This window comes from Rhinoderma darwinii, chromosome 9 (genome assembly GCF_050947455.1).
Source record: "Rhinoderma darwinii isolate aRhiDar2 chromosome 9, aRhiDar2.hap1, whole genome shotgun sequence".
In the NCBI taxonomy this organism is placed as follows: domain Eukaryota; kingdom Metazoa; phylum Chordata; class Amphibia; order Anura; family Rhinodermatidae; genus Rhinoderma; species Rhinoderma darwinii.
The window spans coordinates 26,718,973-26,746,498 of record NC_134695.1 but is presented as its reverse complement, the minus strand read 5'-3'; the positions used below and the strand labels follow the sequence as shown (position 1 = coordinate 26,746,498).

Below are 27,526 nucleotides of genomic sequence, written 5' to 3'. Positions count from 1 at the left end.
AGGCTACAGTTGATTCTGCAGCAGCATCAGCGTTTGCAGGTAAGTAGCTATATCGACTTACCTGCAAACGCCGATGCTGCTGCAGAATCAAATGTAGCCTCTGGTGCCGATGTGTCCTCGCTCGTCCGACACGATGCAGGACCTGGGGCAGGAAGTGAGTGACCTCACGGCGTGATCTCTCGAGAACACGCTGTGTGTCTGTGCACTGCCAGAAGCTGGGCGTTGTGAAGAGAAGTGGATGATGCCGATTCGTCAGCATCATACACTTCTATTCACAACGCCCAGCTAATAAAAGAGTTAAAAACGCCCAGATGTACACACACAATACACGCCCAGTTGTACTTTAACGTTAAACACGCCCAGTTGTACTTTAGAAAGCCTCATTTGCATAAATATAAAAATGGTCATAACTTGGCCAAGAATGCTCGTTTTTAAAAAAACAAAACATTACTCGTATCTACATTGCAGCGCCGATCTGCTGCAATAGGAGATAGGGGTTGCAAAATCTGGTGACAGAGCCTCTTTAAGGCAAAAAACGCTGCTAAAAACGCTCAAAAATGAGCGCCGTGGTTTTTTTCTGCCTGGGAGGTCAGAGACGGATACTGTAGTAGGAAAAAACATGCCGCTTTTTTTTTCCTGCCATTGGCCAAAAGCCACTCAGGAAAAAAAAGGTATTTGCCTCCCATTGAAATGAATGGGGGGAAATTTCAGAAGTTTTTTGGCGCTGACTCCGGCACGGTTTCCGTGTCAAAATCAGCACCAAGAAACTCTGTGTGAACTGACCCTTAGGGCATGTTCAAACGACCTATTTTCAGACGTAATTCAGGCGTTTTACGCCTCGAATTACACCTGAAAAGACGGCTCCAATACGTCGGCAAACATCTGCCCATTGCTTGCAATGGGTCTTACGATGTTCTGTGCAGACGAGCTGTCATTTTACGCATCGCTGTCAAAAGACGGCACGTAAAATGACGGCTCATCAAAAGAAGTGCAGAACACTTCTTGGGACGTTTTTGGAGCCGTTTTCTCATAGACTCTATTGAAAACAGCTCCAAAAACGGCCGTAAAAAACGCAGCAAAAACGCTGTGAAAAACACGAGTTGCTCAAAAAAAATGTCTGAAAATCAGGAGCTGTTTTCTCTTGAAAACAGCTCCATATTTTGAGACGTTTTTTGTTAAGCGTGTGAACATACCCTTAGTCTACTGGTGTGCCCCCATCATAAGATATTGTTTGAAATGTCCAAGAGATAGCCAATAACTTACCTGTACAGGTAGTAGAAGAAGGACAGCAAATAGAATGCCAGTTTACACCAAGCCTCCTTCTGGCAGTAATTTAGAATGTCCACATTCATTATGGACACTGGGTCAAACATAACTTCTGAACCATCAGCAGGTCGGTGGAAATACCTATGACAAGCAACCAAATTTATTTATTAGTGAAATACTCTAGTTATAGGAATAATTTCTGTTGTATCAGTATGTGTTACAATCTTCTTGTAATCTCCTTTGACGCATAAGCAGAAGTATGAATGTAATGTGATGTTTGAATTCTGCTTGTACGGTACTTAAAAAATGACTGCATTTAACTGAATACAACTGTTTACAAAATCTTAAAGGAGTTGTTGAGGACCGGGTGTATTAAAGAGGCTCTGTCACCAGATTATAAATTCCCTATTTTGTACATGACTCAAATAAGTCGAGTCGCTTCTCCCCTTACTAAACTAACCCATTACTCAAAGAAGACACTGAAACAGAGTTGGATTTTAATGGCCACAGCAGCCGTTTATTATTTAAATAACAAGGAATTTTAAATACCATAACTTTTTGAATCCCCAGAAAGGAATTCTTCATAACATTAAATAACCAACTGCGACCCTATCAGGGTCATAACATTATTTAACCACCAGAATGACAGGGGCATATCCTTGAAGCCACCGATATTTACATTTTGGTCATCTGCCCACCAATACCTTACCCCCAGCTGTAACCCGGCCCGGGGGCACCAATTACTTTTTGCAGATGACCACCATATATAAGACAGCTTTCAAAAGGGGTAACACCCTAAGAAGCCGACTAATTGGGGGTGCATCCTGTGATGCATTCCCCCCCACCACTTTTTACGACCTTTTCAAGGACTCTCCCCGCCAAAGCGAAATAGGCCTTGACCACCTCAAGCCTGCGAGCTCCTCCACACACCCACCGCCCGTTCAATTCCATCAGTCAAAGCCAGACTCCATATATCCATGCCTACATCATTGAGGTGCACTCCATCCTCCCTCCAATACTTTCCTGTCCCAGACTCCAAATCCCAGTGGCGCACCGCAATCCCGCCATTACGTGCCACGAAGCCCGATATAGCCCTGTTGGCCTTAATGCGGGCCTTGTTAACTCTCGCTACCGAGCGAGCCATGCACCAAGTCTTCCTCGGGACCATCTCCGACCACACAGTCACCAGATTAGGATATGTCGCCCATAAGCAAAGCAAATCATGCTTAACGTCCCGCACCAACTCCCGAAAAGGGCGTAGGCCCAAATCGTTGCCCCCCACATGCAACAACAGCACTTCCGATGCCCTGTCCAACGTAACAAAATTATGAAACTCAGGCAACACCCTGTTCCATGTCATTCCTCGGATACCCATCCACCGCAGGACCGCCACGTCCCGAGGGATCCTGAACTGTCGACCGTCCGGCCGTACATCCGCGCGAAGGGCACCCCAGTACACAAAGGAGTGCCCCATAATCCACACCATACATGAGCCTCGGCCTGCAAAACAAAGAGAAAACATACACGCACCACCACTCACTGCCTCACACAAGTATTACACAGGCGGAACGTACACACCCGGAACATGTTACACATTACCATTTCACAACATGTGCAGACGAACATAAGACCGGAAACGCGCCGACTCCCAACGCCCTATCCGCCGCACACCAGTATCATCCAAACCCCATCTCACCGCCTCCGTTGCCGCCCCAATACGAAATGAATGAGACGAGTATTGGTCCGCCTCCACCTGACAGGCCACCAAGCATTTTCTGAATACCGTGACGAACTAGAAACGCGACAAAAACTTGCCGTCAGCATGTCATAGCAACAGAGCATCCGAAAGGCCTAATCCCTCTAAGTACTCCCTGAGGCACAAAACCGGACAAACCGGATTTCCTGGGACCGCAAACAACACCACCCTTCGTCCCACACCTGTCTGATCGGTTTTTGACCGTCTCAACACTATGTCCACCCTGTCCTCATATAAATCCACATTGTCCTGCAGCAAGCCCCCCGATCTAACCGAACTAGGCGAAACCAATTCCCCCACCCGAAACGCTCCAAAAAAGGCTAACGTGAAAGCCAACCGAAACAGCTTGCTCTCATACACTGAACAACACACCTGCCACACCACCACCTCCAGCGAACATAACAATTGAAAAGACACTAGGCCGCCTCCGATCTCTCACCACTACACCCCGTCTCAAACCGCTCAATGCCTGGCCCACCAAGAAACGCTTCGTGATGTCCACTAACCCCCGTAATTTAAAACCAAAAGCAATGGCCGCCACGAAGCGATTAACCTTGGCGACCGTGCAGCCCTTAGCAAACGCTTCCCCAACCAAAACAACAGGGCCACCATCCTATCATCATCAGAACACACATCACCCAAAGATCTCACCCACTCTTCCCATTGCCTTCATCCAGCAGCATAAGCCGACCACGTGGAACTGGCTAGTGAACGTTCAATCAAGGCACCTGCCGCCCGGATACCAGCTCCCACAGATGACTGGGACATTCCACCCCAGTTAACTCCGCGTCCGGAACCACATGATGAAAACGATCCCACTGTGAGCGAGAAAGCACATCAGCAATACAATTCTCCACCCCAGGAACATGCACCGCCACCACCCACACATTCAACTCCAAACAGGCAAGCACCAACTGACGCAATAAGCGAACCACTGGAGGGGACGACGCCGAAGTGTTATTTATAGCCATCACCACACCCAGATTATCGCAATGGAAGCGCACTTTCTTATCCCGGAACCTGTTTCCCCAAATGGTGACTGCCACCACGATGGGAAACAGTTTGAGCAGGGCCAAGTTGCGCGTCAAGCCCGCCTCCACCCACGAAACCGGCCATTGCCCCGCGCACCATTGCCCTTTGAAGAACGCCCCGAACCCCACTGCAGCGGACGCATCAGTAAACAACTCCAAATCGAAACTGTCTAGCGCCCGCGACATCCAAAGAGAGCGACCATTATACTTTGCCAAGAAATGGAGCCAAACCTGCAAATCGTCCCTGTGATCCGCCATCAAGCGAATGAAATGATGAGGCTCCTTGACCCCAGCCATCGCCGCTGCCAACCGACGACAAAACACCCTGCCCATCGGCATGATGCGGCAAGCAAAATTTAATTTCCCTAACAAAGACTGCAATTCACGTAGTGTAATCTTCTTCAACCGACACGCTCTATCCACTTCCAACCGCAAATCTCTCAGCTTATCCTCCGGCAATCGACACTGCATAGCCACCGAATCAATTGTAATCCTCAAAAAACAAATGGTCGTCACCGGACCCTCCATTTTTTCCGCAGCCAAGGGGACCCCAAACTCCCGCGACACCCAGTTAACTGTCTCCAGCAAATTCGCGCAAACCCCCGAACTCGCCGGAACAACACACAAGAAATCGTCGAGATAGTGAATAACAGACTCCACCCCGGCGACGTCCCTAACCACCCATTCCAAGAAAGAACTAAAAACCTCAAAATACGCACAGGACAGCGAACAACCCATAGAGAGGCAACGATCAATGAAATAACCCCCTTCCCAATAACAGCCCAACAACCGCTGGCTGTCCGGATGGACCGGCAATAAGCGAAATGCCGATTGAATATCCTTCTTGGCCATCAATGCTCCTCTTCCATAACCTCGCACCAATGCCACCGCGGCATCAAACGACGTATATACCACAGAACACAGGTCCGGGTCAATGCCATCATTAACCGACGCCCCTTTTGGGAACGACAAATGCTGAATAAGCCGGAACTTGTTACATTCCCGTTTTGGGACCACCCCTAAAGGAGACACCACCAAACCCGGAACTGGGACCGCACTGAATGGACCCGCCATTCTACCCAGATCAACCTCCTTCCTAAGTTTCTCCGAAACTACCCCAGCATGCTGATATGCCAACTTAAGGTTGCGCTGCGTGAAAGGGACCTCATGAGAAGGAGGCGGAATAACAAAACCAGAACCAAAACCCGAACTAATCAACTGCGCCCCCTCCTTGTCGGGGTATCTACTTAGAAAGGGGGCCATCCTTATGAGCCTCACCGAAGTCTCCCCCTTGACCAGACGCACCGCTGGCTTCCCCTTGTCGTCTACCATTTTTAAAACATTTTGACGCTCCATGCGACTGCCTGCTGCAGTGTGAACAAACATGTTTGAATTTACACATTGCTCCAAATTTACACTGCCCCTCGTTGAACTGCCAACACGTTCCAAGTTTGGAACTCGAGGCCTGGCTAGTCCCGCTGGAAGATCCTGCGGTATTCCCGCACCCAGGAAAGGACTGCCCCTGCTTAAAAAGTGCCGTAACCTTCAACCACAAGGCTATGTCCTTGTGAGCCCACCGTATATTTGGCCGCACCGATTTCCGCTGCCGAAATTGTTCGTCATACCACAGCCCCCATAAACCCGATGTGCCTCCCCCACCGCGTCCAAATAACAAAATAACGCCGAACAATTGTCCGGCGCCTTTTCCCCAATAACAGTCGCCAAAATAGCAAAAGCCTGGATCCAATTGACGAATGTTTTTGGAATCAACCTATACCGCCTTTTTTCCTCCTCGTCTTTCTTCGTTTCATCCCGCTTAACCTTATCTAGATTAAACTTCTCCAGCGGAAGATGGGAAAAGATTTCCACGTACTTGTCCTTCCAAATACGCTCTTTAACCTCCTGCTTCAAATGTGCCCCTAACGGGCCCTCATAACATACATACACCTCCCCGCGCGCGCGATCATCCAAACGCACCCTATCCACCTCCTTCGGCGACTCCGTTTGCACCGACACCGCCACTGCATCCGCCGCCCCCACGGTTACCGCCGTCCCGGTTGGAAGAACCGGAGCGTTAATAGCAGAGCCCCCCCCCCAAACCGCGGCCGGTGCCGCCATCGCCTGTTCTTGTGAAGGAGTGCCACCTGGCCGCCCACCAACGCCTTTATACAACCCACTAACTCCGCCAGGCTATCCCCCCCCACGCTCGCCGGTAACCCTGGGACCCCTGACTCCACCGCAACGCTACCCGACGCAACATAATCCGCACCGACACCAATAAAGCTGGAAAGGTAACGTAGGCGTCAACTCACCAGGCTGCCCAGGGGCTGTGAACCCATCAGGCGGACCCCCATGACCACGTGAAGAGGCCCGCAGCTCACCGTCCTCCAATGCTCTGGTCCCCCTTTGGCGCTGTTCGCATTGGCAGTGCGTGCACGGGGGAATTCCAACTTCCGACCAGGAAACAGGAAGCTGACATCGCATCATCCTGTTGGCCTCGCTCCAAATCCTGCATCCTCTGGCTTGTTGAATCAGCCCCACGCTGTTCAGCACCTGGCACTCCAACCACCAACCGCATCCTGCGCCCTCCGCTCCAATCATCCTCCACCGCCACCTCGCTGTCACGATAAGGCGACCCTCTGGCTGGCTCATCGCCATGCAGGGTCGCCGCTGCCCCTCCGCCACGCACAGAAGAGGGAGGGGGTGTGGCCGGAAGTGAAGGCCGCATCCTCCTTGTCGCTGCCGCTGGGCGCTGCCGCATTCTGGGATTCCTCCCAGGACCAGGTGGGAGAGCAGCAGCAGGCCGCCCTGGAGTCTGGCCTGAAGGGTCCACCGAGGGGCTCCTCTTGCGCCGCCGCGCCCGCGGAATGACTTCCAGACTCAGGCGGGCGCGAGCGCTTTCCTTGCCTCCTACCCACCCCCCTGGAACGCCGGTCTCGTACCTCCGACTGCTCCAGCAGTGACGAGACCGGCGGTGTGATGGAGCGCTCCGGGCCCGCTCCCAATGCCTCCGCCAACTCCTGATCAGGAGCACCCGCGTGGCCATGCAGCAGTGCTGCCACACGTGCGCCCAGCCATCCAGGACCTTGTGAAGCTGCCGCGATCCGCAGCTGCTCCAGCACCTCCTCGTAAGACGCTGTGGGAATGCAAGACATGTTCTTGCTTCTGTGTCCTGGCGAAGAGAGGGAAGAAGACCACAAGACAGCAGGTACATCCCCCTAAATCTCTGCCCCCAATCCCAATAACCCTCCTACCATCCCTATCCTTAAATTCCCATAGGCCAACCCACTCCATGTCCCTCCCATCTATTTTAAGTCATGGAGGCCTCCCCTTATTTTTATTTTTTGTCTGCAGTACGGCCTCTTCTTGAGTTATGACCTATATTAGCTTTATGCTAATGAGTTTCTCAATGGACAACTGGGCCTTTTACTTTTTGACCAAGTGGGCATTGTACAGAGGAGTGGATGACGCTGACTGATCAGTGACCAATCAGCGTCATACACTTCTCTCCATTCATTTACACAGCACTAGCGATATAGCTATGTCGCTATGTGCTGCCACATAAACACACTATAACATTACTGCAGTGTCCTGATAATGAATACACATTACCTCCAGCCAGGACGGGATGTGTATTCAGAATCCTGACCACTTCTGTAGCGTCTCTGTGAGACTACAGCACAGCACAGCGAGATCTCGCTGTAAATGACAGTTTACAGTGTAATCTCGCGAGACAATGCCTGCTATGCTGTAACTCACAGAGAACGAGACCAGGTCAGAATGAATATCACGTGAGTGGCACTGGACCCGAAAAACGAGAAGATGCGGTGATCAGTAAGTATTTCTGCACACAGCACCCCACTGAAACACCAATGTACAAATGGAGGTTTCAATAAAAAAAAAAGTGGAGTGCTTCTTTAAGTTCATGTCAGGAGTGTAGGGTTTTAGAAATAAGTCTTTAAGCGCAGTAATAAAGGGCCTCAGCTTGTGAAGGCGATCGTGCCCAGGATCACTTCTTGGCAGGCCTTAATTGTTGTTAAAATGCAGGAAACTGATTAATGCCTCGTACCTGCTCTGAGATATTATTGGAAAAAAAAACTGGGGTTACATGAATAGGACTTGAACCCCAGTAAGAAGAGGTGGACATTTTATTTACAATGCCCATATTCAGACTGAGCCTTAATTTTTTTTAATTTAACGGACATTTGTAGGAACCAAGACCCTTGCATAACCACATACAGGCTTTTCCGTGAAAAACTGCCTCGCATTGAGGTTCGTCTGGCCCACAATTAATTGCAAAAGCTCATCCCTAAAAAAAATATGAACAAAAATTGCGTGGGGAAAAATTTGTGGTATCAATGTTTATGCCCGCAGTTGCCATAAATTGGGGCACCTGAGGGATAAAGTTTGCTGCAGGATCCCAAAAAGTTGGCGGTACTAGAATAAAGCTCATTAATGACCGCCGTGAAAAGGCATATCAGTGGTTATTAAGGGGTTAAAGCAGGGGTGGGGAACGCCCAGCCCCGCGAGATAATTTGGTCCGGCCCAACCTCACTCAGACCGCCACCACATCATTCGCTACTTGGCTCCGCCCACCCTACTCACTCGCATATAGTATTTTGGCCGCAAGTCCCGGACCGAACACACTGCAGGGAGCCGGGCTCCTAGCATCATAGTTATGTATGATGCTAGGAGTCCCTGCCTCGCTGCAGGACAATTGTCCCATACTGTAATCATGTTTTCAGTACGGGACAGTAGTTCCACGGAGAGGCAGGGACTCCTAGCATCGTACATAACTATGATGCTAGGAGCCTGGCTCCCTGCAGTGTGTTCGGTCCGGGACTTGCGGCCGAAAAACGTTCCGTCCATTACGGAAGTAATATGCTCGTGTGAATCCAGCCTAACTTGACTTTCTTAATGGCTTTTCAATGGCTTTTGTTGTGTGATATCACGCTGCAGCAAATTATCAGAGTCAAGATAATAATGGCTACATCCGTATGTCATAACTGTCCCTGAAAAACCCCTTTAACTGGTTGCCAACACAGGACGAGAATACTCGTCCTGAGCGGCGGATACTTGGCGCATTAGGACGAGTATTCTCATCCTGTGTGACAGGCAGTGTCCCCTTGCCACAATGAACGGGGCAGCGGCTGTAACGGCTTTAATACACAGCCGCATCCCCGTTCTAACATCGGAGAGAAGAGAAACCTCTTCTCTCCGCCGTTAACCCCTTGAATGCCTTTAATCAAAGCTGATCGCGGCATTCAAAGCTAAAGTAAGAAGGGCGGTCTCCCCTTTGATCACGTCACAGGAAATCCCTGTGATGCGATCAATGGCTATACCTGGTATGGGCAGATAGTCCAGGGTCCATTGAAGGACCACAGGGCTGTCTAACCATATTTCCTGTTGTTAGGGCATACTTATGCCCTAACAACTGCCTGTGTACAATCAGTACACAGGCTAATGTACTGGCATATAGATATATGCCAGTACATTAAAGTTCAAAAATCAAAATCAAAATGAAAAATCCCTCTATGGGATTAAAACAAAAACGTTAAATTAATTTTAAAAAAAAAGTTTTGTAAAAAAAAAAAAAAGGTACAAAAAAAATACACAGAAATACACATTTTTTACAATAAATAAACTTTTATAAATATAAGTTCCAAAACATGAAATAATATACACATATTTTGTATCCCCACGTCCGTAACAACCTGTACAATAAATATATAACGTTATTTATGATGATCGGTGTATGGTGTCAAAAATAAAGAAAACTGCCGCGGAACTGCCTTTTTTTCTAAGTTTTTGCCAAAATAAAAATTTATAGAAATGAAACGATAATGTATATGTACCAAAAAGTGGTACCTACATAAAGTACAACAAAGTCTCATACAGCTAAGTTGGACAAAAAATGAAAAAGTTATGAGATGCGAGCAGTTCCTTTGAAAAGATTACCATTGTAAAGAGTCGACTGCGCTCCACACTGACCGAGCTAACATCACACGCCTCACCAAAGAGAAGCAGTTACAGTCATCACATTAGGGGTGGGTTAATTCAATGTTTGACCCAATATAGCAGGCTCATTTTTAAGTTGGTAATTTTGTATGGCCTGCGAATGATGTTATAAATATCCAAATGGCCCTTGGCAGAAAATAGCTTTCCCAGCTCTGCTTTAAAGACAGTCCTAACATTGTTGTATCTCTCAGGATAGTTATAATCCTACGTTTTTTTCTGCAGTATATTTAAAAATAAGGAAAATGGATCAACAGATGCTATTAAAGCGTAGCTCCACTTCTGAAGAACCCCGACTCTCCAGCTCCAAGTGCAGCATACTTGCCATCTGTGCTAAATTTGCCAGGACTGTTCCAAATAATGACAGACAATACATCCAGCAAAGTTTTGTCCTAGGCATGTTCCGGTAACTCCTGTGATATCAAACTCTGCCACCTGACCGCCAACCGGAGTAACATCTCCATATTCTTATCCTTCCCACTCCTGAGTCTAGTCCTCTTCATCTTCCTGTACAGCGCTGGGTCCTGATGTTGTTCAGCATCAGGACGTACGCGCAGTGCAGATTATGTCTTGACGCTGAATAACGTCAGGACACAGTGCTGCGCCTTGAAGTGGAGGGCCCGACACGGAGCAGGAAGGGTAAGCATATGTCTTCTGGGGCCCTGTATCGTAAGGGGATTTTACACTGGTTGATTATTGGGCAGGCAAGCCTTCATAGAACGCTCTTTGCCGATAATTGCCATGTGTAAACAGGGGAACGATCAGCAGATGAACGAGCAGAAATCTCGACCATCTGCTGGTCGTATAGTTTTAAAAAAGTAAAATATTATCGTTGTCGGCAGCATGTCGGGAGACGCGCTGCCGACATGATAATAATGTATGGGGACGAGCGATCGGAATAACGACCACTCATCCCCATCGCCATCAATTTCTCATTGATTGATCGCTGCACCAGCAGATTATCGATTGGTGTAAAAGGGCCTTAAGTCTATCATGTGTGATACTGTCTCCTGGGGCCCTGTAGCTAAGCGTATCATGTTTGATACTCTGTCCTGGGGCCCTGTATCTAAGCCTATCATCTGGGATACTTTCTGCTGAGTTGCTGTATCTAAGCCTATCTTGTGTGATACTGTCTAGTGGAGCCATGTATCTAAGACTATCATGTGTAACAAGGTCTGTTTGGGCCCTGTATCTACGCCTTTTATGTGTGATACTGTCTTCTTGGGTCCTGTATCTAAGCCTATCATGTGTGATACTGTCTGCTGAACTGCTATATCTAAATCTATCATGATACTGTCTGCTGGGGCCCTCTATCTAAGTCTATCATGTGTGATACTGTCTGCTGGGGCCCTCTATCTAAGTCTATCATATGTGATACTGTCTGCTGGGGCACTGTATCTAAGTCTATCCTGTTTGATACTGTCTGCTGGGTCCTGTAACTAAGCCTATCATGTGTGATACTGTCTGATAAACTGTTATATCTAAGTCTGTCATGTGTGATACTGTCTGTTGGGGCCCTGTATCTAAGTCTATCATGTGTGATACTGTCTGCTGGGGCCCTCTATCTAAGTCTATCATGTGTGATACTGTCCGCTGGGGCACTGTATCTAAGGCTGGGTTCACACGACCTATTTTCAGGCGTAAACTAGACGTATTATGCCTCGATTTACGGCTGAAAATACGGCTACAATACGTCGGCAAACATCTGCCAATTCATTTGAATGGGTTTGCCGACGTACTGTGCCGACGACCTGTAATTTACGCGTCGTCGTTTGACAGCTGTCAAACCATGACGCGTAAAATGACTGCCTCGTCAAAGAAGTGCAGGACACTTCTTTGGACGTAATTTGAGCCGTTTTTCATTGAATTCAATGAAGAACAGCTCAAATATACGGCCGTCAAAGACGCCTCGCATAATGCGAGGAGGAGCAATTACGTGTGAAACGACGGAGCTGTTTTCTCCTGAAAACAGTCTGTAATTTCAGACGTAAAAGGCAGCTATCGTGTGCACTGTAACTAAGCCTATCATGTGTGATACAGTCTGATAAACTGCTATATCTAAGTCTATCATGTGTGATACTGTCTGCTGGGGCCCTGTATCTAAGTCTATCATGGTTGATGCTGTACAGAAAATACATATAATCACAGTATAGTATCAGTATATCTCAATATACATAATAACTATTAATATGTAATGAGTATACTAACACTACAATGTGTATACTACACTATATCAACTGCACATTAACAGTACCTGTACAATCCTACACTAGTACCCACCCACTTACCTACATACAAGTATAAAATACAGTACACTCATGCTTGCTTCTATGACCCACACCCACCTGACTAACTGTCCCTGTTACTAATGGGTAAACTTTTGTACGATTGGGGTTAATAGAGAGGTTTGTCCAGGGGAAGTGAAGGGTTAAATACCAGGGGAAAAGTGTAGGCTAGTGAAGGTAAAGGGTTAAGTACCAGGACAGTGTGCAGGTAGGTAAAGGGTTAACCAATGTGCAGGCTAGGGGAGGTAAAGGGTTACCAGGGGATGTGCAGTTAGTGCAGGAAAGGGTTAACCAATGTGAAGGCTATGGGAGGTAAAGGGTTACCAGGGGATGTGCAGGTAGTGAAGGAAAGGGTTAATGTGCAGGTATGAGGGAAATGAATAAGCCGCTTGTTGTATAGGAGAGGTACAGTGAAGGAAATAAGTATTTGATCCCTTGCTGATTTTGTAAGTTTGCCCACTGTCAAAGACATGAACAGTCTAGAATTTTTAGGCTAGGTTAATTTTACCAGTGAGAGATAGATTATATTAAAAAAAAAAAACAGAAAATCACATTGTCAAAATTATATATATTTATTAGCATTGTGCACAGAGAAATAAGTATTTGATCCCTTTGGCAAACAAGACTTAATACTTGTTGGCAAAACCCTTGTTGGCAAGCACAGCAGTCAGACGTTTTTTATAGTTAATGATGAGGTTTGCACACATGTTAGATGGAATTTTGGCCCACTCCTCTTTGCAGATCATCTGTAAATCATTAAGATTTCGAGGCTGTCGCTTGGCAACTCGGATCTTCAGCTCCCTCCATAAGTTTTCGATGGGATTAAGGTCTGGAGACTGGCTAGGCCACTCCATGACCTTAATGTGCTTCTTTTTGAGCCACTCCTTTGTTGCCTTGGCTGTATGTTTCGGGTCATTGTCGTGCTGGAAGACCCAGCCACGAGCCATTTTTAAGGTCCTGGTGAAGGGAAGGAGGTTGTCACTCAGGATTTCACGGTACATGGCTCCATCCATTCTCCCATTGATGCGGTGAAGTAGTCCTGTGCCCTTAGCAGAGAAACACCCCCAAAACATAATGTTTCCACCTCCATGCTTGACAGTGGGGATGGTGTTCTTTGGGTCATAGGCAGCATTTCTCTTCCTCAAAACACTGCTTGTTGAGTTAATGCCAAAGAGCTCAATTTTAGTCTCATCTGACCACAGCACCTTCTCCCAATCACTCTCAGAATCATCCAGATGTTCATTTGCAAACTTCAGACGGGCCTGTACATGTGCCTTCTTGAGCAGGGGGACCTTGCGGGCACTGCAGGATTTTAATCCATTACGGCGTAATGTGTTACCAATGGTTTTCTGGGTGACTGTGGTCCTAGCTGCCTTGAGATCATTAACAAGTTCCCCGCGTGTAGTTTTCGGCTGAGCTCTCACCTTCCTCAGGATCATGAATACCCCACGAGGTGAGATTTTGCATGGAGCCCCAGATCGATGTCGATTGACAGTCATTTTGTATGTCTTCCATTTTCTTACTATTGCACCAACAGTTGTCTCCTTCTCACCCAGCGTCTTACTTATGGTTTTGTAGCCCATTCCAGCCTAGTGCAGGTCTATGATCTTGTCCCTGACATCCTTAGAAAGCTCTTTGGTCTTGCCCATGTTGTAGAGGTTAGAGTCAGACTGATTAATTGAGTCTGTGGACAGGAGTCTTTTATACAGGTGACCATTTAAGACAGCTGTCTTTAATGCAGGCACCAAGTTGATTTGGAGCGTGTAACTGGTCTGGAGGAGGCTGAACTCTTAATGGTTGGTAGGGGATCAAATACTTATTTCTCTGTGCACAATGCAAATAAATATATATAATTTTGATTATGTGATTTTCTTTTTTTTTTTTTATATAATCTATCTCTCACTGGTAAAATTAACCTAGCCTAAAAATTCTAGACTGTTCATGACTTTGACAGTGGGCAAACTTACAAAATCAGCAAGGGATCAAATACTTATTTCCTTCACTGTAAATGGTTAACCAGCTCATTGTATAGGGGAGATGTAGGGAGATAATGCTTGTTGTACAGGGGAAGGAGACATAGGAGTTAAAGAGGCTCTGTCACCAGATTATAAGTGCACTATCTCCTACATAATGTGATCGGCGCTGTAATGTAGATAACAATAGTGGTTTTTATTTCGAAAAACGATCAATTTTCACCAAGTTATTACCTATTTTAGCTTTATGCTAATTACTTTCTTAATGCTCAACTGGGCGTGTTTTTACTTTTGACCAAGTGGGCGTTGTACAGAGGAGTGTATGACGCTGACCAATCAGCGTCATACACTTCTCTCCATTCATTTAATCAGCGCATAGTGACCCTGCGTTGTTCATTATGTGCTGTCACATACTCACACATTAACGTTACTGAAGTGTCTTGACAGTGAATAGACATTCCTTCCCTGAGGCAGCCACATTTGTGGCGACACGCGTGGGGCAGTCAGTCCCCTTATCCCCTCTTTATATATCACCTTAACATGTCGGTTTGATGCAACATTTGCATGTGCTTACATTAGGATTGCATATTTAGGGGATTAAGAAGTATTGTGGGGGCCTTAATTTCTTTTGCTACTTATCAGAGTGGCTACCGACCCAGCCACCCCCAAACCCCCCCCCCCCCCCCCGAGAATTTTTTTTTGTAGCATGGTTATGCTTTTTAAATGCTTTTAATTCTTATTTGTGGTGTAATTACTTCTAATAAAAACGTATATTCATAATATACACAGTTATTTTATGGTATTTTTTCTTGCCATATATACATTCCCATTTGTGTTTTGTGTTCAGATTGTGTTTTTCAGAGTATGTGGCACTATTTATGCGGTGCCCGCCGGTGATTTAAATACTCCTTTTTACAATGCCCACTTGGTCAAAAGTAAAAACACGCCCAGTTGGGCTTTAAGAAAGTAATTAGCAAGCTAAAATTGCTCATAACTTGGTGAAAATAGATAGTTTTTCTAAATAAAAACCACTGCTGTTACCTACATTAAATTATAATGTGGTGACAGAACCTCTTTAAGTGCAGCTGCTGCTGCACGTGGAGAAGAGGATATTTATTCGTTGGTGGAGCGGTAATTCTCGTTGGTGGATGGAGGAGGAGAGAGAGGTCCTCTGTTGGTGGTGGGAGCAGGCCAAGAGAGCTAGCGCACAGGCGCTGGGCTATTTAAGCCCAGTTGGTGCTCTCACTCCAATAGTGCCGCTTGCACCCGGCTCACATGGATCGGCGCAGTGATATGACGTCACCAGCCGACTAATAAGCATGCCGGGGAGGGCAGTCAGTGTGGTGATCCTGTGATGCAGGAATGCATCACATTGTGTGTCCCCAATTACATCCCTTTGGTAAACAAGGCAAGACAATGTCTAATTGTTTTGTCTTGTTTTGCCTGGGGCAATTTCCCATGGCCAGGGCTGTGTTTCTACATTGATAGACATATAGATAGATAGATAGATAGATAGATAGATAGATAGATAGATAGATAGATAGATAGATAGATAGATAGATAGATAGATAGATAGATAGATAGATAGATAGATAGATAGATAGATAGATAGATAGATGGGAAAAAAGTTGGGTCCAGCGCTGGAGTGGATAAAATAGAAACTATTTCCAAGTTTTAATGAGTAATTTGTTAAAAAGGATCAATAGACTGATATCCTAGCGTGCAAGGAGGGATAACAACCCGATGGGGAGCCTACGCGTTTCAGACGCCTCCTGCGTCCTTAGTCATGGCTAATGTTGTTTGACTGAGATGCCTCGCTGAATTATATATCCGGTGTAACATGTGGGTTTTGATTGCGTTCCAGGTCACGTGGAGCCTTTGGAACGCAAACAGGAAGTGAAAAACGGCATGGGCTATACTCTGCTGTGAGAATGTGATGCGTCCTACTCTGGTTGGTGAGTGAAAAGTTGTATATTCTTAATTGGCATCCATTGTCAAATGGTTAGTAAATGACAAAGTCGTATTCTTATTGTATGTGAAAGAAACATTATGACTATTTTCGATGGACCAATTTACAACTGCAGCAGGTGTGCCCGCCTGTATCAAGTTACATTTGATGTTACGATATTTTGGGCTGTCAGTAGTGCATTTGGGGTCGAGGTCTGGTAAAAGTAAAGAGTGCGGACGAAAAAGGGGGGAGAGATGGCTAAAAAATATTTTTATATACATGTCAAAAAGCAAATAATATGCATGTAATAATGGGTTAAAAATTAGTGATTGAGCTTGAAGAGACCGTTTCTGTGAGAAAAACCTTGGATCTTGAATAATAGATAGATAGATAGATAGATAGATAGATAGATAGATAGATAGATAGATAGATAGATAGATAGATAGATAGATAGATAGATAGATAGATAGACTAAAAGGGACACTTCCTTTTACAATGCGTGATATTGTCTGCTGGGACCCTGTATCTAAATTTATCATGTGTAATACTGTCTACTTGGGCCCTGTATCTAATCCTATCATGTGTGATATTGTCTGCTTGGCTCTGTATCTGTCTATCATGTGTGATACTGTCTGCTGAACTGCTGTATCTAAGCTTATCATGTGTGATACGGTCTGCTGGGCCACTGTATATAAAGTTATCATGTCTAATACTGTCTACTTGGGCTCTGTATCTAATCCTATCATGTATGATACTGTCTGCTGGGGCCATGTAAATAAGCCTAGAGTCACCCCACAAATCCTCTACTAGTGCCTTGTCAAGCAACCCGGTGGCAGAGGGGTTAACTGCGATGGCGACAGCATACCTCCCAACCATCCCGGAATCAGTGGGACAGTCCCGGATTCCGAATGAATTCAGGGCAGAGGAACAGAAGGAGCTCCTCCGCTCGCCGAAGACTCTCCGGGTACAGTGCTAGTTTAAGCCCTGTGCTCGGGGAAGCCCTTGACGTCACTGTCCATATATAGACAGTGACGTCAGTGGCTACTGATTGAGCGGAATCCCCGTTGCCGATGATCTGGCCGGGGATTCCGCTCCTAGAGGAAACCCCTGAGGTCACTGACCATGTATGGACAGTAACATCAGGGCTTCCCTCAAGGAGCGGAATCCCCGGTCTAATCTCTGGCTGGGGATTCTGCTCCTAGAGGAAGTCCCAATGGCGCTATCTACAGGGGGTGGTGCTATTTTAAGGGGGTGTGGCTCTATCAACATGGACACTGTGGCACTATATAGGGGCACTATCTACATTGGCACTTTATTTGTGGGCACTGGCACTAGGGGCAGCTTTGGGGACATTATATTGTATAAGGGTAGCTAGGGGACCATATACTGTATGTTGGCAGCTATGGGGGCATTATACTGTATGGGGCAGCTATGTGGGCATTATACTGTATGGGGTCATCTGTGTGGGCTTTATACTGTATGGGGGCATTATACTGTATGGGGCAGCTATGGGGGCATTATGCTGTATGGGGGAATTTGTTTGGGCATTATACTGCATGGGGGCATCTGTGTGGGATTATACGGTATGGGGGTTTCTGTGTGGGCATTATACTGCATGGGAGAATCTGTGTGGGCCTTATACTGTATGGGTGCATCTATGAGAGCATTATACTGTATGGTGGCAGATAGAGGGCATTATACTGTTTGGGGGCAGTTATTGGGCATTATACTGTGTGGGAGGCGCTATGGGAGCATGATACTGTGTGGGCTCCCATAGTGTGTATGGACAGGGATTGGGTGGCATTAGAGGCGTGGCTTAAAAGAGAAAAAATCGCCCTCTTTGTGATACTTTAATGTTGGTAGGAATGGCATAAGGAATGGGGTTTACAGTGATGGGGACAGGTCTGGCTGGAGAAGGGTTACCTGTGATGCCTTGTACACTGAACGTTGCTTGTGTCTTTCCTCTTGGATTGTAACATCAGCACCTTCCTCTAATTCTGACCAGGCCTGAACATGAGCAACCCACCACCACCAGTGGGGTAAGTACAAGTCCCGTCCTATGTGCACATTGTAATGTGTCATTTACCAGGTAGGATTTTTTTTGCATCAAAGTTTTGTTGAAACATCGTTCCATTTTATAACCTAAACCGTTATTGGCTGCTTTCTTCCATAAATACCATCAAATCTGTTCACAGGTTGTGGTATTGTAGCTCAGTTCTCTTCACCTGTTGACAGGTGTGGTGATGTTTTTAGAAGAAAGCAGTCATGTTTTTTCTTATCTCACCCATTTAGGAATGTTTTCCTTATTCACCTACCCTATGTGTTATAGAAATTGAAAAACTTCATACAGAACAGTTTTTATTAATTTCTCCTTGGTGGGTGTCCTGGCGAATGAATAGGGCTGTGCTGCAGGTAGCTGGGAGTACCACAGTGCATGTAAAAAAAAATTAAGAGACCGAAGTGCTTACATGCCTTCTAACCATCCCGTATCCAGCAGATATAGTTAAATGCAATGGTGGCTAAGGAAGCTGTCAGCTCTCTACCCCGCCATATGAGACGCCTGCTTTAAGGATCTTTGTGCAGACAGGCGCGATGCAGTGATGTAATCGTGCCTGTCTCCACCAAGTCACACACAGCACAGACTGGAGGAGACCTGCAGAGGGATCTCCTCCATTCGTCGTGGGAACAGGGTTGGTAACTATTTGTTTTATTCTTTTAGGAGGCACTATGAGGGGCATTCTATTGTGTGTGAGGAGGCACTATGGAGGCATTATACTGTGTGGAGGCACTATAGGGCATTATAATGTGTGGAGGCACCATAAAGGGTATTATACTGTGTGGGGGGCACTAAGGGAGCACTATACTGTGTGGGTACTATGGTGCATTTTACTGTGAAGAGGCATGACTGGGTATAGGAATCATACTGTGTGTGGGGGCACTATGGGGGCATTATACTGTGTGTGGGGCCCTATGAGCCAATATACTGTGTGGTGAGGCACTATGGGACATGATACTGTGTGGGAGGCAGTATGAGGGCATTATATTGTGTGGGATGGCACTATGAGATCATTATACTCCGTAGGGAGGCACTATGGGGCATTATACTGTGTGTAGGGGGCACTATAAGGGCATTATGCTATGTGGGGGCAATTTGGGGGCATTAAACTGTGGGAGGCACTGGAGACATGATACTGTGTGAGGGCAGTATGGGAGCATGATACTATATGGGGGCATGATATTGTGTGGGGCACTATAAAGACAGGATACTGTATAGGGAATGATATTGCATGAGGGCACAAAGGGAACTGTGTTTGTATGGACATGGATTGGATGAGGTTAGAGGTTTAATGTTAAAAAAAGTTTTAGAACTGCACTTCACACGCTGCCTGAGTTGTCCCTCTTTTCAATACTTGAAACTTGGGAGGTATGGTAACAGGTATGGTACGGTATACAGTGCTGTGGCCTCTTCAGTCTCAGATTATTTTATATGAATCGAACTAATCAGCATAATCTAAATAGTGACTGAGATTTTTCCAACACAATTCAGCGGAGAAAGCCACGTCCCTTGGTAACAACACATCCCTTGATAGGGCACGTCCCCTCAGTAGGGCCAGACATAATTTGTCTGGATCATCAAATTGTCCCTGGTTAACATTTTCAAATGTTGGCAACTTTGAGTGCAGTACTGCCCTTGGGAGGTGTTGCGGGGGAGGAAGGTTGGTCCAGTTGCTAATTCAAGCATTGGATGCTAAAACATCTGCAAAACTTCTGCACAGGTGAGGCTTCGGTATCTGACGAATGCCTGTGCTGACTTCTTCTATAGCGTCTGGCAGGCGGGAGATCCAGGGTTCATGGTAAGTGGATCTACACTTACATTTTTATTGAACTTTCATCAGTTCATGATAATTATTTTACAGAATCCATTATGGTAATTTTTTTTAATCAAGATCAATGGGTGACAGATAAATAAAAAACTGATCCAAGTTAGATTAGTTGCAGAGCAAAAAAAAAAAAAAGGCTGCAAAAATTGTGATGTCATTTAGGAAACACTAAGCATAAAATGTAAAAGTATATGGACATTGATTTGATATTGCATTAATATGAGCATTTTCAGACTTTTTAAAAATCAACTCAATGTTGAGTTTATACTGACTTCACAGGGGTTGTTCCAAAATTACAACTAGATAGGTAGGTGAATGTGTGTAAATAATTGGACGTCTGCATATTTTTCCGTTTGTAAAGAAGACATGCAGATGTAGCCAAGTTTATCTTGACTCTGGTAACTTGCTGCAGCGTGATATCACACAACAAAAACCATTGAAAAGCCATTAAAAAAAAGGCAAGTTAACGTTTCCTGACATTGTGTATATAATGCGTTAATAGTCAAGATAAAGATGGCTACATCTGTACTGCCTTAATAATGTGAAAAAATCAAAAGCGTGAACATAGTGTGGAGTCATTATGGGAGAAGACCTTGGTGTCAGCTGTTAGGTGAGAGTGATAACTATAATATACTCTACAGTATGAGAGGATTTGTTTTATTGCAAAGCTGGTAAAAAATGAATTGTCTCTGCTTGACTTCCACAGATAAAGAGAGCAGCAGATATACCCCTCTAGACAGTAATATAGTATATAGATCAAGAACAGAAACTAGGTATAAAACGACACATAATGTTCCGTTTTTATGGATAACTATGCATGTCTGTATTTACACAGCATTTTTTTTTATCATTAGAGCCAATGTGTCGTATAATATATTCTTAAAAGTATTTTGGGGTTTTCCAGCCAGTAAAAATGGATGGCCTATCCTCAGGATAGACCATCAATAGCTGATGGGTCAGGGTCCGACTCCCGGGACTCCAGCCAATCAGCTGTTTTGAAGGACCTTCAGCACTCGTACGAGCGCTGCTTCCCCATTATTTCTACTTGCTGACACGCATTTAGCAGCGATTAACAGTTATTGCAGCCTTCTTCTCTCATAGAAGTGAATTGGAGAAAAGGCTACAAGACCTGTGATTCACAGTGAGCAAGTAGAAATGAAGGGGAAACAGCACTCATACGAGCGCTGCACCCCCTTCAAAACAGCTGATCGGTGGGGGTCCTGAGCATAGTCCATCAATTTTTACTGGCTGGAAAACCCCTTTATGTTAAAGAAGCACTCCGGCAAAGACATTTTTTACACATATAATGCGAATTCACCAGCAATATTCTAACAGTGTCATTTGTTGCTTCCCAGCTCAGCTGGATCTATACATTTTGAACCCTTTGCATTATGGGCAGCGGTGTCATCTGATCTCAGTCTAACCACCAGAATAGACCATGTCTCATGTGTAGACAGGAGGTCATTTCTCCTGTGTAGCTGACTTCCTGTGATCTAAAGGAGATCATCATCACCGATCAAATCCCCCCTGGCAGCTCTGACAGTCCTCCCCTCACCACTCAGATCCACCCAATTTGTTGCTCTATATGCATATAGTACCAATAATCACAGGCCAACAATCACGGGCCAATAATTGGGCAAACAAGCATTCATATGAACGCCCGTTTCCGTGTGTAAACAGGGCAACGATCAGCCGATGAACGGGCAAATGCTTGTTCATCGGCTTATTGCATCGTTTATGTGAGCCCAGAGCTAAGCAGAGCTGGGCAGAGGACGGTCATGACGGGTCTGGGCCTGCAAGTGGTCACCTAGAGGGGTATTTTGATTATAGGTTGGTGGGTGGGTTTGAGTTAGGAATTGTTGCTAGGGGGTTGGGAGATTTGGGTGTGGTGTTAGGGGATGTATATATAGGGGGATAAGCAAGGAAGCCATTTTATGGCTTGAAAAATGTTGTCCCGTCTGCCCTCCCGTTAGTTTTTCTTTTGTATTAGGGTCCACAAGTGCGGGTTTATGTGGAGGAGGGATAGAATTACGTTTATTTCATCTGTATATGCATTTGTTTTGCAGATTCTGGACTATTGGGTCTTACTTTGGTTCTTGGTGTAGGCGGGTCCTTGGCAACGGTATATATGTTTTTATATATTGCTGTCTTTGACACAATATATTGGTTTTATTTTAAAGCGATGGATTTGGGCTTCTCTAAAGGGGCGGACACTGGGAAGCGTGGTGCTTTAGCATACCCGTGTTGACACCACTGTAGCTTATATAGTCACGGCTAGTGGTTTAAGGGTATTGCTTTATTTATGTTTTGGAGGTTGTCAAGGACTTAGCCACATAATGTTAATATGTTAATTATGTTTAGAATATGTTTATACTTGTTTTTATATATTCTCAGGTTCTGTAAAAGAAAACATCTAATAAAGAAGTGACAAGCACCTTCCAATTTTAATTGTGTCGTGGTATATTTATTAGATAGGAGGGTGTTTGTGTGGCCCCTTGTAGCCCTTGTACTGTCATGCAACATGAAATATTATTGTTGTCTGTGTAAACAGAGAGATGTGCTGCCGCCGTGATAGAAATGTATGTGGACGAGTGATCGTAGTAAAGTTTGCTGGTCCCCATACATTACTGATCATAGCTCCTGGTGACAGGTGCAGACAAGCGCCTATCAACAAGCCCTAGTTTTCGGGCCATGTAGAGGACCTTAAGGGAGCAGGAGTGCAGTAAGTGCATAGGTGAGTCCATATAATGATTAGCTGCAGTTATAAATCTCCTCTGACTCACACTAAGGCCTGCACACGAACTTATTTTTTTCCTTCCGTAAAAACTGGCGTAAATACGGGTCCTTGGTCACACGTATTCGACCCGTATTGCACCAGCATTTACTGACCCGTGACTGTAAATACGGGTCCGGTGTCACCAGTATTCCACCCGTATTTACGGGCACATTTTCGATGCAAAATTGCACTGCACTAATCGGCAGCCCTTCTCTCTATCAGTGCAGGATAGCGAGAAGGGACAGCGCTTTCCGTAGTAAAAGTAAAAAATTCATACTTACACGGCCGTTGTCTTGGTGACGCGTCCCTCTTTCAACATCCAGCCCGACCTCCCTGGATGACGCTGCAGTCCATGTGGCCGCTGCAGCCTGTGATTGGCTTCAGCGGTCACATGGGCTGTAACGTCATCCCAGGAGGCCGGACTGGAAGAAGAAGCAGGGAGTTCTGGGTACGTTTTTTTTTACAGGTTGATCTATATTGTGATTGGTAGCCACTGTCCAGGGTGCTGAAAGAGTTACTGCCGATCGTTTAACTCTTTCAGCACCCTGCACAGTGACTATCCACTGACGTCGCCTAGCAACGCTCCCGTAATTACGGGTGCACACACGTAGTCACCCGTAATTACGGGAGCCCCATAGACTTCTATGGGCCTGCCCGTGCCGTAATTACGGCCTAAAATAGGACATGTTCTATATTTTTCAACAGCCCGGGAACCTTCCCGTAAGCATACGGGGAGGTACCCGTGGCCAATAGAAGTCTATTGGCCCGTAATTACGGGCCGTAATTACGGCCCGTGATTACGGGCGTTTTTACGTTCGTGTGCATGGGGCCTTACTGTCTATACTATCTGTGAGTGCTGTGTGCAGAGAGTCCAGTGAATTTCTATAAGATGCTGCTCACTGTCTCCTGCTTGTAAGGGCTGATAAGTAGAGATTTATCACAAGCAAGAGGCAGAAGAGACAGGCTTAGCTGCATTGGATGCACCGAGACGAAGCAGTGTGAGAACAAAAGATCTATCACTTGCTGCACTAGCAGAGCAAATGCAGTGTGTTTAGACCCTGCCCCTCTGCAAAGGGGAAGAAGGAACCAATATGGCAGACAACCCATAAATGGCACATCAACTAGAACAGATATACACAAGAGCCTCTACATTATCCTATATTAATAGCCTATGCTGCACTATATAGGAAAAAACAAAACAAAAATTGCTGTAGTGCTTCTTTAAGGAATGTCTCACTTTTCTGTGTCTTGTAATGTTTTCCTAGAAATTTAAAGTAGGTGTGAATGAGTCGGACAGGGTGGCCGGCTTCTGAATGAGTATAGGCTGGAATTATTTGGCTTGTTAAGTTCAGGCATTAAATTTGAGGTCATACGATGGACAGACCAAAGCATAGTCACAAACAGTCCTGAATTTGCCGGAACCGTCCCAAATTTCCAAAGACAATCCCGGCAAATTACTGGCCTGGACCATGTCCCGGCAACTTGTACTGGAGACTGCCGTATTCAACTGTATCTGCGTCCTCAGGACGCAGATACAATTGAAAACTATAGCAGAAAAGGGAGCGCGTGCATGCGGCGTGATGATGTCACTGGATCGCGCCAGCCTAACACAAGGATCCAGTCTCAGTGCCTCATAAGCTGCAGGACTGAGGAGACTGTGGAGCTCCGATCTTCGTGGAAACAGGACTAGGTGAGTATAAGGTTTTCTATTTGTTTGGGGCACACCCGTACATTATCTACAGGGGGGCTGTGTGGCATTGTCTACAAAGGGAGGAGTGTAGCAGTATTTATAAAGGGGAGCGGCACTATCTACAGGGGGCACTGTGGCATTATCTACAGGAAGCAGTGTATGGCACTATCTACTAGGGGCTGTATGAAGCACTATCTATAAGAGACGCTGAGTGTGGTACTATCTACCCTGGTTTTTACGCTACCAGTAGTGGTCAGCACATATCGCCTAGCACTAGTGATAAAGTGAGACATCACCTGCCTGTATACAACCAGATAACCAGAGACATATACTGGCCACCATAGTAGTTGTCAGCCAAAACCATCGTAGTTGTCAGCCAAACTAGTGCAGACATTTTTGTTCGTTTATTGGTATGCAGAAATTCTGGGAAGAAAGCCACACACAATTAGCCACACCCACCAGATAAGCCACACCCTAAGTGTCCCTGGAAAACATTTTCAAATGTTGGCAACTATGCCAAAGAGCTGTGAAATTATGTATTCTTAGAGAGTTTAAAGGGGTATTCCCATCTTAGACATAACTACAGACGAGGAATGAAAGAAGACCGTGATTACGGAAACAGCCAAACTCGATTTGCTCAGCTGTTTTCATAACTCCCATTCACTTCTATGAGAGTTATGAAAACAGAGTAGCACAGCGAGCCTGGCTCTTTCTGTAATACAAAAAAGAAAAAAGGCTCTTTATGTCATCCTGGCCATCTCCCTATTTGTTCCCTGTAAGCAGTTTTGGGCACAATAAATATAGATCATTAAACAGGATGCTGTCGATTCTACTGCCTTTTTTGAATTTCTGTTTGGGAGTAAAGGCCATACCTTATTCGCTTACCTATATCCTTCTATTAAGGCTCTATTTACAAGACAGGGATTCCCGGCCGTGTGACGGCCGTTCAAAAAACGTCCGTAACGCAGACGCAGTAGGAACAATAGTCCCCAAATGGGGCTATTCCCATGACCGATTTTTTGACACCACATATATGGACAGTGACGTCAGGGAGTTCTCCTGGAGCGGTCCCCTAATCCTGAAGCGGAATCCCCAGCCACAACGGCCGGTGATTCCGCTCCAGGAGAAGTTCCTGACGTCACTGTCCATATATGGACAGTGACGTCAGAGACTTCTCCTGAAGCGGAATACCCGGTCACAGCCATCCCTGATACAGCTGTGGCCGGTGATTCCGCTCCAGGAGAGTCACTGTCCATATATGGACAGTGAAGTCAGGGACTTCTTCTGGAGCGGTCCCCTACAGTGGCGCTATCTACAGGAAGAGGGGTGCCTTCTACGGGGGCGGGCATCTACAAGGGGGCTGTGTGGCACCTACGGGGAGGGTGTGTGGCACTACCTAGAGGGGTGCTTTGTGGCTTTACCTACAGGGGGGCTGTGGCAGTATCTATAGGGGGCTGTGTGGCATTATCTGCAGTGGGCAGTGTGTGGCATTATCTACATGGGGCTGTGGCAATATCTACATGGGGCTGTTTGGCATTATCTACAGAGGGCAGTGTCTGGCATTATCTACAGGGGCTGTGTGACATTATCTACAGAGGGAAGTGTGTGGCAAAAAAAATGGACAAATGAAATTCATCCATTTTTAAAACGGACAGGGGAAAAAACGAATGCAAAACGGGTCAAAATCGGCCGTTAAAAATGGAAACACGGCCCGGAACGGAAACGGATGCAAAATGGCTGAGAGAAAAGGACTAAAACAGACGTTTTTATGAGCACTCTTTTATCGGACCCTGTCGTGTGAATAGAACCTAAGGCTATATTCACACGATAGTGAAAAAAAAATGGCCATTAAAAACTGATCAACTGTCAGTTTTTCATGGCCATTTTGCATCAGTGTGTCTCCAAATTTTCATCCATTTCCAGTCAGTCTGTCCGTTTTTAATTACCGTTTGTCGTCCGTTTGGCATCCGTTTTTCAAGGCCGTTAAAAAAACGGATGGATTTTATTTGTCAGGGTTTTTTTGTCCCAACCCCCGAAATATATGGACAGTGACATCAGGAGCTGCCACAAGGAACATAAACCCAGGCCAGAGCGTCGGCAGCGCTCTCTTGCCGGTGATTTTGGTCCTGGAGTAGCCCCTGACGTCACTGTCCATATATGGATAGCGGCGCCAGGGGCTCCTCCAGGAGTGGAATCCTCGGCCAGAGCGTCGGCAACACTCTGGCCAGGGATTCCGCTCCAGAAGGAGCCCATGGCGTCACTATCCATATATGAATAGTGACGCCAGGCATTTCCCCAGGAGCGGAATCCCCGGCCAGAGCGTCTGCAATGCTCTGGCCGGGAATTCTGCTCCAGGAGGAGCCCTTGACATCAATGTCCATATATGGACAGTGACGCCAGGGGCTTCCTCAGGAGTGAAATCCCCGGCCAGAGCATCGGCAACGCTCTGGCCATGTATTCCACTCCAGGAGAAGCCCCTGTCGTCACTCTCCATATATGAATAGTGATACCAGGGGCTTTACCAAGACAGGGGTTCCCCGGCCAGAGAGCTTGCGATGCCCTGGCCGGGGACTCCATAGTTGAATGCCCTGACGTCACTGTCAATATATGGACAGTGACGTCAAGGGCTTACCCAGGCTGAGCGCTTAAAGCAGCGCTGTGCCCGAGGAGTCCTCTTGTGAGGGCCAGGATGAGTTTTTAACGGTCGTCACAAGGATTGATTCCTGATATGTCCTATTTTTTGATGGCCACTATTCACAGGATGTTAAAAAAAACAGCTGTTTGAATACAGCCATAAAACTACATTGTTCTGAAAAAGGCTGTATGACGGCCTATGGTAAACCAGCTGTCACATGGCCATTTTTCCCTGTCGTGTGTATGTAGCCTAAATCAAGTATGTTGCTGT

The 27,526-nt window shown here is 46.0% G+C and overlaps 1 protein-coding gene across 2 annotated transcripts in view; it reads right to left on the bottom strand.

The window, feature by feature from the left end:
- Positions 1-27,526, bottom strand: part of CNIH2 (cornichon family AMPA receptor auxiliary protein 2) — a 131,443-nt gene that overhangs the window by 20,118 nt on the left and 83,799 nt on the right. For both annotated transcript variants that reach the window (XM_075837404.1, XM_075837403.1), the window contains one exon: positions 1,264-1,407. In XM_075837404.1, coding sequence (XP_075693519.1) covers positions 1,264-1,407 — 144 coding nt within the window. The remainder of the gene's footprint in view (positions 1-1,263; positions 1,408-27,526) is intronic.